The 20,475-nt window shown below is 31.6% G+C and overlaps 1 protein-coding gene across 2 annotated transcripts in view; it reads right to left on the reverse strand.

Annotated features, from left to right (window-relative positions):
* LOC107156084 (dachshund homolog 2) overlaps positions 1–18,024 on the reverse strand; it is a 21,157-nt gene extending 3,133 nt beyond the window's left edge. Inside the window, exons 1-5 of one of the 2 annotated variants that reach the window (XM_015502128.2) lie at positions 17,880–18,024; positions 17,607–17,754; positions 12,910–13,056; positions 11,756–11,821; positions 31–1,686 (exon numbers count right to left, since the gene is read on the reverse strand). In XM_015502128.2, the coding sequence (XP_015357614.2) occupies positions 1,682–1,686; positions 11,756–11,821; positions 12,910–13,056; positions 17,607–17,754; positions 17,880–18,002 (489 nt within the window). In that variant the 5' untranslated portion in view covers positions 18,003–18,024 and the 3' untranslated portion in view covers positions 31–1,681. Of the gene's footprint in view, positions 1–30; positions 1,687–11,755; positions 11,822–12,909; positions 13,057–17,606; positions 17,755–17,879 lie in introns of those variants that run through there. The other variant, XM_015502127.2, reaches the window with a different exon arrangement.
* Between the last annotated feature and the right edge of the window lie 2,451 nt (positions 18,025–20,475).

A 20,475-nucleotide genomic window follows, 5' to 3' on the forward strand; every position in this document is an offset into this window, starting at 1 on the left:
ATATATATTAGCAGTAAGTAGTGTGTTTTTAAGTGCCTTAATTTGAAAATGATATTCAATTTTCCCTATCATTCCACATGTGCCATTTGAGTATATAATGTTGAGAAATTTCGTGATGTTTTATTTTCAGTTATATTTCATTGTTATTCAGGTCAGATATCTGATATTAATAACATTTTTCATTTGATTTGCCTAAACCTTATTTATGATTTACTTCTAATATAGATTTTTTTCTGAATTGGGCTAAAACATCATACCTACTCCACAAAAGCAGACCTTCTATAGTCCATAGAGAGCATCTGAAGCCAAATGTCTGTGCCTTAAAAAAATCTTTCTGTATATAAAATGACTAAAATGTCATATTCATTGACATGAAATAATGAAATATTTCATAGTATGTAGAATATTTGCAATTCCAACTAAAACTGTATATACTGCCATAGGGAACTGATAAAGTTTTATCCAGTCTAACAAATAGAATGGATAAAACTCATTTGGCCCTTTGCATAAGATGGGTGATGCTTTGGTCACATCAGAACTTAATTCTAGGGCAGATATAACAAAATATATCAGATTTTGCTTGATTTAAGGAGGCATTTTAGGAGTGAAATTAAATGTTTCTAATTACTTAAATATCTATTGTATTCTTAGGAGGCATAAAAATGATGACAGGTATATATCATCAGTCTTTGACCATGTATCTGTTAAATAAACAGTTAAAAATACTTAAAGCCATTCCCTGGGCAATTCAAGCCAAGTGATACATTTGGCCCTAATCACTTGAACATGTTATGCATCTGGCCATATCTAGAACAGAGGGTGGAAGGTACAAATTTTCATGATGTAAATGTACCATAGCATCTGCCTATTTTCTTATGTCTATATATTTTTCATTCTGTTTGCTTATTGATCACATAACAAAGAGCAAGCAAGACTGGGGCTAAAAGAGAAGAAAATGAATAAAAGGAGATTTTTTAGTAGTCTAATTTATCATTGCCTTTCTTACAGATAAGTAATATGCTAGCAGAAAGGGGTTAAATGTTTTGCTCCACCAACAACAATTCAAGGAAATTGTAGACATGGTAAACACTAAAAACTAGAGCTCCCTCTATTTCCTTAGAGAACCCTACAGCAAAGTCTTTCTTTTAGAAAAGTGAGTTCCCAGGCCATGATAACAAATATTCATTAATTGTACAAATGAATTACCTCCTGATATACTTTCTGTTAATTACCAGGTCTGACAAATAAATCTATTTCATAGTAACCACAACTTAAAGCAGGAATGTCTACATTTTATCTCATACCATCTAGAAATAACATTTTCTGTGTATTAAAATGTTTTCCACCTACTTACCCCACTAGGATGCTGTGTGAATTAATATGATAATGTTTGTGAAGCACTATGAACTCCTTGAAAAAAAGGGATTAAAGAAGTATAAAGTATCATATTCACTCACTCATCATTATGATTATCCCCTAAAAACATATGAAACCCATTCTCTAGCACATTGTTCCTGTAAGTGCAAGATTCTGTTTATCAGTAATGAACAAATAGTAATTGAAGGTTCCATATTTTAAGAATTTTAGTATGAAATCTAAAGAATTACAACACTAGATAAGCTGGTAACTGCTACAGCACCCTATTCGTGCCTATGATCAGTTGGAGTTCCGGCATCAGTGTTCAGGCTGCACAGAAAAAACAATAAGACCTGGTCAAAATTTCATTCCAACAAAGAAAATCCAAAATCTACTCAATGCATGTCACTGAAAAACACAAACTCTATAAAAGTATTTTGTTCTACTATATATGTTCAAGATTTGAATAAACTAGTGTGTTGTAAATGTATTATTTTATTAGGTTTATCCCTTAATCACATATTCATTTATGTGCGTCTCATTCTATTAAAAATAAAATTATACAAAGGTGAGCAAAACTGTAGATTTACAGTAGTTTCAAACTTAATTTTATTCTCTAGGGGTAATATTGACAATATAAAATGGTGTAAATGATATTCCCTAACTCTAAAATATGCTTATGAGCCCCTTGTGCATGTTCTACTGCTTTACAACCTGCAATGAAATGCATGACTAGCTTAATAAGCAAGGAATTTAGGAGGTTTTCTTTTTTTTCCTCCACAGTCTAAAGAATGAGTAAAGATCCACACCATTTTTTGTGAGTTAGTATCTTTGTTAAGGATTGCAATTTTCTCTCAAGATGAGATTTCCTTCCTTAGCAGGACGTTATTTGAAAGTAACTGCTGACTTTTTAATTTTTTAAATAACACACCATATTCTCTATGTTTTGGGAGGTTTCTATCTGGAGCAAAATGCATTCATGATTTTTACTATCCAGAACACATATTTCATTCCAAGTGTTTCTTCACTATTTGCTCACTTAATTACTGGCATACTTTAGGTTTTAAAACCTTTGTTTTTGGGTAGCTCTAACTTACTGTTGAACTAATGGCAATATATTAAATGAGTTCTAATAAGTAAGTTTCACAGTTTCTTTAAGTTGTTTAATTAATGAGGTGTTCCTAATTTTCAAATAGGCACAACATTATTTGGCACAAAGTAACATCACCATTGAAAGGTCATGTTTTTCTAACCTGAACAAGAGAGAGATAAAACAATGTTCTTATTAAATCAGCATGCTTTAGTCTTAGGTGCAATCCAAATTAAATGTACAATTAATTGTATGAACTCTATTTCAGTTGTGGAAACATGTTCAGTGTGTGTCATTATAAAATCAAATATACAATAGTATTGAGGTTAGTTTGGGGTCCAGTTAGTTATTAGTGAATTAGTTCAAATATGGAGGTACTTATCTGAGAGAATGAAAAATAGACCATTGCATGCAAATAATAAAATTGAATGGCATTTCATTTATCTTTGTCTATTGAATAAAATTATTTTGAGCCATTATTTTCAGAAGAGTCTGGTTTTTATTTTTAGAATAAAGAGGTTTTGAAACCTCTATTTGAAAAACAGAGGTTTCTTTAAATAAAAACCACTTGACCTTCGATATTCCTAAAAAGTAATTATATTTATAATTTAATCTAAATCAAGGCCAGCACGGGTCATTTTTCTTTTTTATAGTTTTTTTTAAATAACATGCAGGTAGCATGATAATGGAGTTTCAAACTCTCTTGCACATTTTTAGAATTAATTATTTAATTTGCCCTTTCCCCATTTATTGAATCTCCAGTTCTTCTAAAACTCACCCTAAAATGGTAGCATGAATACCCTTCTGTTCACACATGGGGATGAAATATAGCAATATATTCACCACAGCCATTTAGTGAAGAGCATAAGTTTGAAAATTTTACACATCATTGTATGTGAAATATTGTATCCCTGCTAACATCTACATTTGCAATCACAAATACCAATCTCATGTACACTTTGTAGGGCATAATAATAATGATAATTTCTACTTGTCATTCTTGTCAGGGTTTGTATCTAACTTATAAATTAAAAAAGATTAGTCGAGTATTATGATAACTATCTTACTAAATTAAAACAGGGGAAAGGTTGAATGATTTCTCAAGGATAGAAAATTGAGTTAGCCAGTTAGAAATGGAGAAATCTTGGTTATTAGACAAGTGCTCTTTCTGCAACTTCTTTTTGCCTCCTATATACTTGACTTAAAATAGCAATAAAAGGATGTGTCCAGTACAGAGAAGTACTTTGGGCTCATATTAAAAGCTTTACAAATACTGGAATTCTATTTTCTAGCATGAAAGAAGAAGAAAGAGAAAGAAGAATATGTGAAAGCTACTATTTATGAAATGCTGACTCTATCAAGAGATGCTCTAAATACATTTGTCACATGTGGAATGCCATCTTATTTCACGATTTTCACATAGATTATGTTCTACTGAAAAGTGCTATTTATGTTTTTATGCTTTTCCCCTAAAGAATCTATGTTTCTACCTATATCCCACTTTTCATAAATATGTAAATTACAAAAATGTTTTGTAAGGGTCAAATTACTGGAATTTTGAATAGGATGCATACTGAAAGTATTTAATGTAACATATAAACACATAATTAAGTTCTTTTCATAATAATGTTTAACTCTTTTTGTGTGCTAAACTCATAGGAAAGCAGCATAAAATCTGATTTCAAAGGAACCAAAGTATGGAAGAAAATGAAAACAAAGAAAAAACATTAAATATTATATAACTTGTACATGTTTTAAATGACAATATCCAACATTTCCTATAGAAGGTTGAAATGCAGTTACCAGGAGAATGTACATTTTCAATATTTATTAGCTCTCTATTGCTGGTTTTTACCCAGTCACTCACAGATTCTATGATCACCTTGCATTTATTCATTTTTTTAAAGAAAACAAGAGCACTTAAACATTTGTGGGAGAATAGAAATAGGGAAAAATGTTTATGAAAAAATGATGCTTTCTTGAAAGCTAGCTAAGGAATTAGGAAAAATGTTGCCTTCATAATCACTTACATTATTGATAAAAAGCAGATTCCAGATTAATATGCAGATTATAACCAATATTAGTTTTTAAGCATTGAAAAAGTAAAACATAGACTTGGAGAGATCAAGAAGGTTTGTATGAAATCCCAATGAATTTTCTTTAAATACACTTTAATTTCCAAAGGTGAATGTTATATGAAATGACAAAGATGCTCCCCAGAGCAAATAAATCTTTACATGAATGTCCCATAACAAGAATATCTCAGTCAGAAATTAGATAACTGAAGATCTGTCCAAGTTGAATCCTGTCAGTGTGATGTGAGCTTGAGGACAAATAAGAAATATTTTTATTACTATTTCATTTGCTTGTGCAGTTTTACATAGAAAAAAGAGATGTATAATATTTGTCTAATTTTTGTAAACACTATCCCAATCTCTACAAATTTTAAGGCAGAAATGATTACTAAATTATAGTTGGTTTTACAGTGTTTTGACTAACTTTGGGAGAAGTTCTCCTCTTGTGCACTGTTCTGTATGGTATAATATTTGGTCTTGATAAATTTCTTGGCTATTTAAATATGAAAAACTTTTATAGATACATGATTTGATAGTGATATGTAGTGAGAGCAATGAGTTAAGATTCCTGTTTCTTAGTTTCCACTAAGAACAGCAAGCAAATAAACTTATCTTGAAGCATTTTCATACTTGCATTACTAGGATTACTCATACCATTCAAAATTACTATATAGGCTTAATACTACTAGAGGACATTTTTGTTAAGAATGGTAGAAAGTTAATCATACTATACATACATCAGGAATTGCCTTTCTTTTTCTCTACTATCCCAATATTAGGCTATGAATTCCTTATTCTAAGACTGATGAGCAACTTCACACAAGATCAGCACATATTCATGAGGAAGCAATATAATAATTCTAATTTTTATAGGTTGTATAAGGATGCCAGTATATGATTACAAACTTCTACAAAAATGTTGTATGTTTTATTAATTAAAACACAAATTGACAAAAAACCCTTTAATCAAATACTTTTCCTTATGCATTTCCTGAGATATTTACAGATTGAAGTTAGGGTAGTACGAATCCCAAGCTTAAAAATTGTATTCTGCATGTATAAAGATGGAACTTAAAGAAACTGGTCAAACATATCATAGTTAAGTTAAACAATCTTTCCTAGACTATAGTAAAACAGATCTGTTAATTAACAAATTATTCTTGGAGGTTAAAATGCTGGGTACCAGAACAACCAACCTATCCTAGCTTCAAATTCTATTTATTTTGCTATCACTAAAATTTCATCTGTTATGTAAGTGAACTGTAAGTCTTACATCTATAGATCAGATTTTATACAATCATCAAAATTAGTGACAGCTTTTAATCACTATAAATAATTCAGTTAACTATGTGAGTAAGTGGTACAAGCCACTCCATGACAACCAGGCCCTAAATGATTAAGTAATGCAAGCTCTTCACATCTTCTTAAGAAAAAAGCTAAACACATAATATGTGCTCTAATGAGATAGTTCACAACAGAGAGTTATGATTTGATATGAGACATGTGACCAATCAAGATAAAAATTCTATGGACGATGAAGAAAATAAAGAGACACCTTCTTTCTGAGAATGAAAATAAAAAGATACACATTGTCTAATGAACCTTATAGGGGAAAAATCTGCTTTTGAGAAAGAAGCTGAGAAGCTGGGATCTTCTCTGTGGGTTGTGTGCTAGAGTCTTTTCTACTTCTATGAAAACCATTGCAGTAAAGTTTCTTTGGATAGTAAAAGACTTTCAAATAAACCATTTAAGAGAGAATCTTTAAGGAGTCCTGCTTCCTACTATCCATTTGGTCTCTGACTTGTATATCTCTGCTTTACAAAAGAACATTTACACTTTAAAATGGAAATATTAGAGTACCTGTATATATCTTAAAACACAGCACAAGATATCAGGGGAAGAAAATTAATGATTGATGAGGTTAGAGTAAGAAGTAGTCCATGGAACCTCTAAAGAAAGATAGTACACTGTGATGGAAGTTAAAAGAAAAGCCTATTAGAGAAGTTCCATCTACTCTTCCTTTCATTTTTCTTATCATATCACATACAAGGCAAGATATTATACAGGATTTATCTTTTCCTATTTCCTTTCATACTATCATCATTATCCTTGCTATTCTTCCAACTTTTATAACCCCAATCCTATTGCAAGGGTAGTAGCTTTTAGTAAATATTGTCATGGCATCTTAAACTCTCTGGAAGAATATTGTTGTGTGTTAGCAAATGTGCAGCAAATAGAAAAGATACAATAGAAGTCGCAGGGGTCACAAAAAGATAAGCACTGTTCAAATTTATTTTTAATAGCTTTATTTATTTATTTATTTATTTATTTATGTGTGGTGCTTAGGATCGAACCCAATGCCTCTCAGGTGCTAGGCAATTGCTCTGCCGCTGAGCCACAACCCCAGCCCTCAAAATGATTTTGAGATAATGAATAAGATTATACATATTTATGTGCATTTCATCTTAAAATATGTATTTAAATACCTATATTTTTATTAAATTATGTTTTTAGTATGTTTTTTAAATACTTAGAAATTAAAATTGTTTCTGGTACCTTTGAAGTCAAATGGAATCAATCATTTTGCTTTTAATTCTTCATTAGCATCTTTGCCAGATACTGTATAAATGAAATCATGAATTTTGTATTACTAAATGGACATTCTATACTAAGGATAAGTTTCTGAATTTTTTAGTGAGCAAAAATGTTTCATAAGGAAAATAAAGCTCAATGAGTTTACTTCTAATGTGTTAGTAGCAAAATAAAATAAAGAGTATTTAAGATTCTACTGTATTTATAGGAAAAATACCAGAAGAAAATATATTTCACTGTTAAATCATCTATGTGTCTATGTCATATAGGTAGCCAAAAGGCAAATGTAAAAGGCAAGACATTATACATTATATGCCTTTCCAATTACAAAAACTAAATTATTAGATTTTTATTTGTTTTCTTTTTACCCAAAAAAATGCAGTGGCAAAAACAGGAACAGTGTGTCACTACACCCTTGTTCTTTATGATGCTTTATCACCTGAACTTTTTTTATTCTTTTATTGTATGACTAGAATGTCAGTTCATGAATGCTATTGTCTATTTTCCAAAAATTTAGGAGCTTCACATTCTGTTTGTTTTATCTATTATTATTAAGATGATGATGCCAATTTTTAAGAATTTAAGAAACATGCATTGTCAACTGTACCCATAGCTCCCAACAATGAAATATAGTCATACAAAAGTTAAGTAAGGTATAAACATGCAAAAGGAGAAGTCTCTCTGCGATCATAAAATGATGTTATTTTCTGTTCAGCAGTTCATGTTACTGCTGTTCATGCTAATTAATTAAAGGAGCTGTTGCAGTAATGTGCAAACAGGGAATCTGAGAAACTGAGAGGGCTTTTAGGTCTCCAAGTGAAGTTAAGTCAATCTGGGCGCGGGCAATCAAATATAATGAAATCACTTGTCAGTGCTAAGCTTGCAAAAACTGTGAAGTTTGACTAGGGAGTAAAAGGATTATAATTAGATTTCCAATAGGATAATAACTAAATGGCAGAATGCAGTAAAGAGAAAATATTACTTTGTTAGCTAATGGTACTGCTGTTTGGTTTTAGTTTTTATCAGCTCACTTGTAGTTGTGCTAATTTAATTTGTTTTTATCAGCACAAATGCACTACACAAATGGCACTTGAATGTCATTTGCAAAAATCATTGATCTGAAGGTGCACTTAATGACACCTGGTATGTTTATTTTATGTGAAGGGGGTGTTGGTTGATAAGATGGTTGATGTGCTGTCGTTCAGATTCCCAGTTGAATTGTAGGGATCTGAATGGAACCATAGCAGTGTACATGTTCCACTGAAAACTTCACCTCCAGAGAGAGTGCCCATACCTATAAAAGTGAGTATGTATTCATTGGTAGACTACCTGAAACATTCAGGAAGAGTTGAGAAAGTAGACTACTAAAATCTAAGTAGTACAGATATTCTTTTCTTGGAAGGTGGTCTATGTATGATATCTAGTCTGCTAACATTCAAAGCATGTAGGAAGTTATATAATTAAGCTGGCAAAATTTGTTAAACATAAAAGCATATAGTTCATGAGTAGTTTGTGCCATATATAGGAATTATGATAAAAGTGGATATGACTTTATTTCTTCTAAGAAAGATCATGCAACATTTTTTTCAAGCCCCCCCCCCCATATTCTCTTAAGGAGGAACTAATTGGATTTTAAAGGCAGAATTCCAGGTTAAGGATAGATATCCAGAAAAATTATTGACAATAAGAAAAGAGAATTTCAGTGATACTGAAACTGGTTGCTGTGATGGAGATGAGTATTGGAAATGGCATTGTATTGCAATTCTGTAAGAATGATGCTCACAAACAATGGTAGGAAATAATCTTCCAAGTTACAAAAAAGGTGAGTAATGGAGGGAGGTGGAAAATTTTAAAACAGTATCAAAATAAGTCACAAAAAACCCATAACACACAGAAAACAAAATTATTAGCAAGAATGGAAAAACAATGACTAAAGTTGCATTTTATGTTTTTCAAGCATTATATATTTTTTGAAGATCACAGATAAATATAAACGGCATGTTTCAATTCTAAACATCTCAAATAATAAAAAAATTATCAGGATTTTTTAGGTAATTATTTGAACTAATTCATTTGGTGAACTGTATTTAAGATTAGTTCTGGTAATATTTTTAGCCATCTATGACCCTGGCTAAAAAAACAAATCATTTTTGCTAAAAATAACTTCTTTGATATTAAGATTGTAGTCTAATGTAATTTTAACATATGATATTTACTCTACTTTTGCTGAAAATGATGAGAGTTTTAGCATGTAGTTTAAGTTCTGTGCTAAGACAAGGGAGAGTGCATGCTTTTCCATTTTTATCACATTTATCCTGAAAATCATTTGATGCCATCTAAAAGGTAGATCTCCAATAAATAATTGTTAATCCACTTATTTTATCATAACCCACATGTTTTATCATATATGGAAAATGTTAAACACAAATAAATAATAAAAGTCAATCCCTTTGCTTTAAAATAATTTCCATCTAAATCCATTTAAATATATATCTAATTATATTATGTTGGCCAGAAAAAAACACAGTAGAACTTACGCTTAGTGACAACTAATTTTAAATACTCATGTGAAAAAGCCATTCTTTAAAAATTTTTTTTAGTTCTATGTGGACACAATATCTTTATTTTTTTTTAATGTGGTGCTGAGGATCGAACCCAGTGCCTCACATGTACTAGGCAAGCGCTATGCCACTGAGCCACCACCCCAGCTCAAAAAAGCCATTCTTTACAGACTTTAAAAAATTTAAAAATTTGGACCCAAATGGAGACAGTGAATATACTTTTGCATATATCACCAAACTGACAACCCACAAATAAGATATCTGTTGCCTATTGCATGGAAATGTAGAAACTTCAGGACAATTCAGAGGCTTCTATTTATCTTAGAATTGGGAAAATATTATTACTATGAGCTAAAGGCAGCATATGAATTAAAAGTAAAATAGCAAGTAATTGGATAAAGGTATAGGCTTAAAACATAAAAAAGAAAAAAAACTATTAGTAATGTGTTTGGTTTATTTCTTCCAGCTCCAAAGCTGACCTAACATACTTTTCAAATTAGGGGCACAATCAAGCTCTATGTTCCTTAAAGACTGTGTCTATATTTGTATGTCACTGATTCAGAATGAATCAAATAAATGTTACAGGCTATTCATCCCTACCATGGCCCTAGTATGTGATTGCAACCTCATACACCAGGCCTCCAACTAGCAGGAGTGTCTTCATAAATTTAGTTATGGTATATCTAATGGACAAACATTCATGCAATTCAAATGGCTTTTCTTACAAAGACACAACCTTTAAATTTTGGGTAAAAAGCAGGCAAGCAGCTAAGAAAAAGCAAAAGCTTCAGTGAATGAGCCAAGCATGCACACTGTCACATCTAACAGTAAATGTGTTAGTTAGTTAGTTAGTTAGTTAGTTAGTTAGTTAGTTCGTTCTATCCAGCTGCAGCAGAATCAGGCATTATAAAAGATCCATGAGCGATCATGATTTAAAAAAATACATAAATACAAATTTTAAGTTTCCTGAAGCTGCCACATTAAATGGTGATCTTCAGATACACCCAAATGAATCTCTTGGTCATAACCAGTTCTGTCCTTCACATTGATCCAGTCTATATGGTAGCAAAGAACCAATTTGTTAAACCTCAAGCAAGCAAAATATTCATGGCTATCTTTTTTAAAAAAATAATTTAACCTTTATTTATTTGTTTGTTGTTCTTTATTTGTTTTTTGTTTTTGATGTGGTGCTGAGGATCAAACCCAGGGCCTCACCCATCCTAGGCAAGTGGTCTACCACTGAGCCATAACCCCAGCCCTCATGGTTGTCTTTAGTTTTCAGTTAGGAAATAATTTTCTGACAGAAATGTCTTTATTTATTAATGTAAGCCTTTTTAAACAATACACGTGAACATAAGTGTAATCTACATAAAATTAAAGAACTAGAAAACTGTATTAGTTTACATTGGAAAATTTCCAGTAGTCAAATTAAATTCCTATTTTAGGTTCTTTTGCACTCTGTCGAGATGCTGTATTGATGTGTTTTATCTGTTTTCTACCTAGTAAATATCTTTAAATATTTTAAAGGACCTACGTATTTATGGGTATCATATAAATCATGAATTATAAGTCGTGCAGCTATTTCCATATTTAGGTGGTTTGTAAAATTACCATCAAAATTTATAGGTTGACAAAAATGTTGTCTGGAACACTTTTAACATATCAATAGGTTATGGTTATTGTATTTGTGGCATTTACAAAAAGCAAAGTAGTGAAGTTAAAAATACAAGTATTGTACACTTATGAAAGGTAAATTATATTCACATTTATACATTTTTAGAATATGGTAATACATAAATGCACATCCTTTTAACAGCTAAATGTACACAAAATTTGCTCACATTGTATACATAAAGTTACTAGTCCCTAAGTATCTGTACTGTTATTGGGTTTTCACAGTCATATTAAACTTGTTTTAGTAAAAAAAAAATAAATGCAAGTTGCTGCCTATGTCATTGAGTAAAAGAGTTAAACATTTATTTTACTTATATGAAAAGTATTAACACAGAAGCTCATTCCCACCATATGCCCAGGGGCCACATATTAAGCAGTTGTAGTAAGAAGGACACTGTTTACCATACCTTGCATAGCAGCACTATCATGAGGAGTCCCATTTTTTTCTATTTCAATATCTGGAATTCCAGTATCTGAAATAATTGACATTCAACATTAAGGTACAATTCTGTTTTAGGATTCCAGTTAAAAGGAAAATTGCAGTTTGTTCCTATAGATAATGCAAAATCTTGGGCATTGTTTTTTGTTTATTTGCTTGTTTTTGTTTGTTTTTATATGTTTCCATGGTAGTAGGAAGAATTATAAATTATAGCAGTATTTCACAATAGAATATAGATTTCTAGGTATACAATAAATCATTCATTTCATTCCCTAAAGATAAATTTTAAGAAAATCATCTGTTTATAAAAATCACCAATAACTATCAGGTTAATATGCCCTGATTACAGAACAATGAAAAGATGATGGATATAGTTGCCTACATAGAAAGGTCCATTCCTTATGCTTTATTTTCTATTTGTAATATATGATAGATGGTGATAATCTCTCTATGCTAAGTGCAAATGAAGACCGAAATATGCATTATGGTTTATGGTATTTCTGTAGTACTAGCTCTAGAAGCAAATATTTTACCACTGTGTTCTTCAGATGAGTTATAAAAGCAAGTAATTAGGATGTAAAAGTGCTCTGTGTGTGTGTGCGTGAATGTATGTGTGTGTACATATATTTACTTGAACATTTACTTCATACTATGTCTGAGTGTAATGTACCAATGTTATGCTGTTTCAGATAAAATGAAATCAGAAAAGTGGAATTAAGATATTTCATGATTTAAGCACGTTTTCCCACAGATAAACCTTAAATGCCTCAACACTAATGTAGTGTGCATCAAAGAAACCAACATCCTATATAGCTGATCAAAATTAAGTTCACCAAACATCAGCATATCTAACATCAATGGACCTGAAACACTTGCATTTCAGTGTAGGAAGGATATCAGTTTTACTGCTTCTACTTCAAAAGTCAGCAGAATTTTCTTTTTTTATCTCCAAGAATAGGGCTTATTTTGACTGGTTTTATTCACAACCTAACATATTTGGCCTCAAATTGGTATTTTAATTTTTCCTGGACATTTTCTTTCCTTCCTAACTTCCTTCCTTTGCTTCGTTTCTTTCTTCTTTATGATTTATTTTGTTTACCTTAAGTCCAAATTAAACTTTACCTTTCAACATCCTCAGGCCACTGTCACTAGTTGTGGCTTGCTTAAGCGCCTGTTCCACTTGTTCCCTGCGCTTTGATTCAAATTCCAAGGCTTCCTGCAGTTTTCTTTTGGCTTTTTTCTCCTTCTTCAGGCGCTTTTGCATGGTAGCTGGAATGTGGAAAAAGTATTTTGCAAAATCTTGGTCAATGAAATAGGTTTTGATGAATTATAAATGTAGATGTATTGGTTGAAACATGATCACATGTATGCTCTATAATGCACATGCATTTTTTATGGTGGTGACAGTTGGGTTGGAGAATTGTTTTCTACTTTGACTCACTACATACATTTAATAATAACAGTCAATATTTTCTAATTTTCTAAAGAAATATACTGCTATTACTCATCATGTTGTTGCTATTAATATGTCAAAATGCAAAAAATAACCCCCCTGCAAATATCTATTAGGTTGAATACTATGGTCTTTAAAACTAAAAGTGGCAATATCCATTTCAGTGGAATGGGACCAATTATAAAAGCAAAAAATGTATTTAATATATTTGTTTAAATAATGTACATATCATCAGTCTTTCTCTCCCCATACAAATACACAAACACACACACACACACACACACACACGGAGAATAATTTTCAGCCATGATTATATAAGCAAGTTGCAAAAGTGCAACTACAGTAATGTTCATTTGGTAAGCAGGAAGGTAAAATAGAGCTAAAGAAGAGGTATACCTCAATTCTCAAAGTTTTATCTCTCAAGTAAAAACTTCAGTGTCCCTCATGCAGTTATAGTTTATATTTAAACTCCGAAAGCCTGAAACTAGGATAGCACCTTAAATGGAATTAAGTTTCAGCAATAAATTGGTTCATAGCAGGGTTGTAAGCAGAGTAATACTTTTCCTAAATTAGTTTTTAAAAATTAAGTTATTGCTGTTATTGCAATAAAAGAACACTCAAAGTACATTGAGAAAACTAATAAATTATCTGATGTTTAAAAATGTTCACTGCACTCATATATAATTAAAATCTTTGAACTGAACTGAATATGTTACTAATTGTTTCAAATGTGTTCATCTCATGGTTAAATATATTTTCATATAAACTACCTTGAACAACTTGAAGAGAGTCAGTTACATAAGTAAACTGCTGTGCAAATGCAAAATTTCAAAAATCTAAGGGAAAAAAACTGGAATTCTTCAGACAAAGACAATGAGAAAGTATGATTTTTATTATTTTGATGAAATACTGCTAAATAGGAATGAACATAAAAATATATTAGTATCATAATTATATTCAAATATCATTTAAACATAGCAATAAACAAATTATTTAAATTAGAAACTTAGATTTATTGAAATTAATGTGTAACTTAATGTATTTGTCAAAACAAAATTGTGTTTCAAATAAAATTAATGAGGCAAAAATATTCTATACATTGATTCAGTTGAAATTTGTGATTTCACATACTGCAAACAATGCCAAACAGATTACATTAAAACTACTAAAATAAACAACAATAACTATAATTTATTCAGAACCAACTATGTACTGATCATTTTGCTGAGAATGTAACACATTAAGGTCTTAATTAACACTGTAAGAAAAAGCACTACCATTTCCATTTATAGAAAGCCACTGAGTCTTTGAGAGGTCAAACATTTACCTAAAATGATATAACTGGTAATTGTCAAAACCTGTGTATCACATAAGTTGGTTTTTCAAAGCCTAGGGACAACAGGGTTGGTTAGTGGACCAAGGCAGGTGACCCTAAAGTTTCCTGTTGTTTTATCATTCTATTATTTTAAATGTTTATTCTGCAAATAATATCATGGTATATTATTGCATATGGATATGTGTGTTTAATTCAAGTAGTATAGCTACCAGCAAAAAACAATTGGGTAGAATTTTTGGTTTTAGTGTGGAGCATTTTTTCTTTTATGGAAAAAAAGTTATAAGAATTCTTTTTCTATATTTATATGATATTACATATTGTTTATATATGTAGGTTATATATTAATATTGTTTTATTATATTCTTGGAGAGATATGGTATTATAACCATAATATCAACCTTCTGCCCTATCCATTCCATCATGTGAACTTAGTTTATAATTTGTCATAAAAAGTTGGATATACTCACAATGGAGTATTACTTAGCCATAAGAATGAAAATATGGGGCTGGGGTTGTGGCTCAGTGGTAGAGCATTCGCCTAGCACATGTGAGGCCCTGGGTTTGATCCTCAGCACCACATAAAAATAAATGAATAAAATAAAGGTATTCTGTCCAACTATAACTAAAAAAATACATATTAAAAAAGAATGAAAATATGGTATTATGTTTCTACCACTCTGAACTTAGTTGACAAAACCTGTGTATCACATAAGTTGGTTTTTCAAAGCCTAGGGACAACAGAGTTGGTTAGTGGACCAAGGCAGGTGATTGATTGGACACAGGCCAACCTCAATCTATAAGTAAATAGCAGAAAGATTAGTAGAGTAGAGGGAAGGGAACAGGGGGAGGGAGGAGGTGAGGGAAAGAGGAAATATTGGGAACTGAATTAGAGCAAATTATATTCCATGCTTTGTAATTATGCCAAAATGAATCCTAGTATTATGTATAAATAAAAAAAATTAAAAAGACATTTAAAATTTGGGTATACTGGATATGAGATATTCAAGTAAGCAAAAAGAAATTTAAATGATTATCTAGTTAAGTTATTGTAATAGATGAGGTTGCTGAGATTCGTAGAAATGAAGTAGTTTTTCAAAATTGATGAGGATAAATAGTAGTTTTCTTAGTTGTATTAGTAATTCATTACAAGTTCTAAAAGCAGGGCTCAGCACATGGTAGACAGTATTATTAGCTAGTACTAGCAACAGTACTGATGGTAATAGTAGTGGTTATAATAGTGACTAAATACTAAATGGTAGTAATTTTAGTGATGATAGTAATTATAGTAGTATTAGCCTTATCATATTATAACAAATGCTAAATTTGTTAAATACAAGTACTTCAAGGCAAATTTGATAACTAATTATGCCTACCAGGTCTACAACTTTTTACAGGATAATAGATAATATTATAAATGTAGAACTAAAATGTCCATGAAATGTTAGTAAACAGACATTAAGTGAGTATATTCCCTAAAAATTAGAAGTTAATTTTACTATATGTACTAGATTTTTATGAGTCAATTTAAGAAGCTTATTGTATTTAGCATATGTTTTTTTGTTTTAGAATAAAAATTTCCTTAGTAAATAAATGTGAGTTATTATGATTATTAATCATTGCACACTATTTCACATACTATCAGAGATAAACTAATTTCACCAAACTTTTAAAAAGACAATAAAGTCTTTGCTTTGTTGTATTTAATGAATTTTAATTTGTTAGGTTAAGGAAAACAGGTTTCATTTTTTTAAATGCAGTGTTTGAAATTCCATTTTATAGTGAACCAATGATTCCTAGGACCTAAAGAAAATACAGAGTATGTTTTCAAGCTCTTGAAACAATAATTTGTTACTTTGAGGTAGTGTAAAGTCAGTCAAGTTTACTCAAGTGTAATCATCCTTCTTTGACGAGAGTTATCCATTTGGTCTATTTTCTTTCTTTGCCTCTCCTTCACACTTCTCAACCTTTTACTTATTTTAGATTTTGTGATCCTTCAATAGAAGAATAAGCAGGGAGAGAAAGAAGCTGTAATTCATAACATTTACTTTTTATGCTGTTTAATATTTTATGGAAAATGTAGGGAAGATGTGGAAATTATGAAAGTGAAATTTTGAATCTTCTGCTCCTAGTCTTACCACTAGTCTTACATTAATTCTCCCCTAATTTATCCCCATGATCAGAGTAATTTATCCAAATGAATTCAGACCCAATGATTCACTTGCTTATATACTAATACTTCCAATCACCCATAGGATAAAATCAAAGCTAATCTTCTACAAAGTTAAAAATATTCTTCATAATTTAAATTCTACACCTATTTAAGTGCATCATTTCCTACCATTCACTTCAGAAAACTCAAAGCCACTCTAATAATAAACTGTTTATAGTCACCCATGGATGAAGTTTCTTTTCTCCATGCCTATGCTGATCTCGCTGCCTAGAATGCCCCACTTGGTTCCTTGCACATTCTTTTTTTCCCCCTGCTGATCCTTTAGGACTCAGATTCAAGTGTCAGCATCAGAAAATACTCCTTATATCTCCTCACCCCTTCAGCAAGCGGAGCAAACAAACCCTCTATATATAACCATGAAGACTGTGCATGTTTACTTTTGCTACTTTGTTTTAACTTTAACTGCTTGTGCTAGTTCTCTAAAATGTAAATCCCTCAAGGACATGGACTGAGTCCATTCACTTTTTCATTCCAAAATGTAGCACTGTGCCTAGCAAGAATAAGCATTACATATGTAAGGAATTATAAATTTATCTATATGCATTTTCTGACATTGCAAGATAATTATAGGTATTCATTTTTCTAAATCTGGAACTAGCCCAGAGTACAGATCTAGTTCATTATTTTTTTAGTATAAAGAGATGGACTATACATTTCTTTCGTTGTGGTTTGCATACAGTTTTTGCTTTGTATCTTATTTATTTTCAGCAGTATTAAGCTATCTTTGGTAATATTTCTAATTATTATTAAAAATACCTCTAACATAATATTTACTCTGTAACTGAACATGTTAAACTTACTTCTGCTTTGAAGCTCAACTGCAAGTTGTCTTTCAAGGTTTTCTCTAATCTCTCTCTCTCTATAGAGCTCCATTCGCAGTTCCTTCTTTTCTTGCTGAATCTGCTTCTCCTGGATACGAGCATTATCCAAAGCCACTTTCAGCAGACCCTGTCAAAGTACAGCAAATGACATGCAGTTCATCTTATCTGTTTTAATTTCTCAAATACAAAATAATTTGTGTAGGTGCTAATGTCTTGTATTACATTTATTTTGTTTATAGAAATATTGTTGACCTGAATGTTGGTCAACAGAGTCTCCACGGAGGATAGACTATCAGCAAAAATGAATGGTCCAGGGAATCCAGGGGGCAAGGCCTGCCCAGGAGCCAGGTGAAGCTTGTCCAAGGGTGACTTCATCAGTGGAATTTGAACAGGTACTTCTTCTGAAAAAAAAATTATGTCAGAAGGTTCACAAATTAACAGGTCAAATGTTTCACCAAATCACCTCCAACAGACATCTACAAATACTGATCCAAAAACTAAATGATGGACACTCATAATTAGAAATCATACCTATTGTGCAGTTGCCTCTATTTTCTGAAGATAAGTGATTCAATACAGAACCCATGAAATTGAAACCATATTTATTGCTAAAGAAACATGAAATCTGTTGAAAAGATTTTCAGATAAATACAACTGATGTACCTGTTTATGAATATCTATAAACTAAATAGTCAGACCACTTTCTAGGAATATATAAGCTATCTTTATTTATTTTTTCTTCAAATCTATGTACCTACCTATATACGAACCTGTCTTCATTATTTTTAACAGCTTAACTGAAGTATAATTTAAAGACATTAAATTCAACTATTTTAGGTATATGCTTAATTTTTGGCAAATTTATGGAGTTTTCTTTCACAACCAATGTTTTAGAATGTTTCAATCCCCTGCAAAAAGATTGCTCATACATATTTATAGTTAATCTACTCACCCAACCTAGCTTCTGGCAGCAAGTATGCTACTCTCTTTCTAAAGTTTTACCTTTTCTGGACACAATATGTGGCTTTTTTGCCTGGATTCTTCCACTTAATATCATGTCTCTGAGGTTTATTCACATTGTGTCATATTTCCATAGTTTCTTCCTTTTTATTATTAAACAGTATTTCATTGCTTACTTTTAATCTTGGGAAGTATTCTTTATGAAAAAAAGAAACCAATTAAGCCACAGAAATGCAAGTTGTATCAACCCTCACCTTTAGATTTTATACCATTTTCTTCCACATTCTCATTTTTTTTATTGGTTGTTCAAAACATTACAAAGCTCTTGACATATCATATTTCATACATTAGATTCAAGTGGGTTATGAACTCCCATTTTTACCCCAAATACAGATTGCAGAATCACATCGGTTACACATCCACATTTTTACATAATGCCATATTAGTAACTGTTGTATTCTGCTGCCTTTCCTATCCTCTACTATCCCCCCTCCCCTCCCCTCCCATCTTCTCTCTCTACCCCATCTACTGTAATTCATTTCTCTCCTTGTTTTTTTTCCCATTCCCCTCACAACCTCTTATATGTAATTTTGTATAACAATGAGGGTCTCCTTCCATTTCCATGCAGTTTCCCTTTTCTCTCCCTTTCCCTCCCACCTCATGTCTCTGTTTAATGTTAATCTTTTCCTCTTGCTCTTCCTCCCTGCTCTGTTCTTAGTTGCTCTCATTATATCAAAGAAGACATCTGGCATTTGTTTTTTTAGGGATTGGCTAGCTTCACTTAGCGTAATCTGCTCTAGTGCCATCCATTTCCCTGCAAATGCCATGATTTTGTCATTTTTTAGTGCTGCGTAATACTCCATGGTGTATAAATGCCACATTTTTTTTTATCCATTCATCTATTGAAGGGCATCTGGGTTGGTTCCACAGTCTAGCTATTGTGAATTGTGCTGCTATGAACATCGATGTGGCAGTATCCCTGTAGTACGTTCTTTTAAGGACTTCAGGGAATAGTCCGAGAAGGGCAATAGCTGGGTCAAATGGTGGTTCCATTCCCAGCTTTCCCAGGAATCTCCATACTGCTTTCCAAATTGGCCGCACCAATTTGCAGTCCCACCAGCAAAGTACAAGAGTACCCTTTTCTGCACATCCTCACCAGCACTTGTTGTTTGACTTCAGAATGGCCGCCAATCTTACTGGAGTGAGATGGTATCTTAGGGTGATTTTGAGTTGCATTTCTCTGACTGCTAGAGATGGTGAGCATTCTCATTAATCAGATTGTCTCTTAGTACCAGATAAAGCGACATCAACAGAATGATTCTCTATTAAGATGTTTTAGATTTATTTTGGACAGATATATTGAGTTAGAAAGGGAATCTCTTACTTTGAGAAACGTAACTACTCTGCTATCAATTTGAATTTTGGCTGACAATATTTTATATGAGATATACGAACCAGATATCAAAATTCCTCTGTAACTGAAAATGGAGACAGTTTTTGACATATGTAAAATAAAAAAATAAAATAAAAAAAAACTGGGCTGGGGCTGTAGCTCAGTGGCAGAGTGCTTGCCTAGTATGTGCAAGAAACTGGGTTTGATCCTTAGTATCATATAAAAATAAACATATAAAGGCATTCTGCCCATCTACAACTACAAAATTTTTTTTAAAAAATTAAGGAAACCTGATACACAGAGTCTTGGGATGAAACCTAACAAACTCAGTTACTCCTAATTGTAGTTCAACAGTATAATCAGGTGAATCATTAAACTTCAGTTACTCTTCTCACTGCCATTTCCTAATTTCAGCAACAGGGCATAAGTGAATGTTGAAAAATAGGCTTCTTTATGGATGGAAACAATTTTCAGTGACTTAATATATGCTAAAGA

This window comes from Marmota marmota, unplaced genomic scaffold (genome assembly GCF_001458135.2).
Source record: "Marmota marmota marmota unplaced genomic scaffold, marMar, whole genome shotgun sequence".
NCBI lineage: Eukaryota > Metazoa > Chordata > Mammalia > Rodentia > Sciuridae > Marmota > Marmota marmota.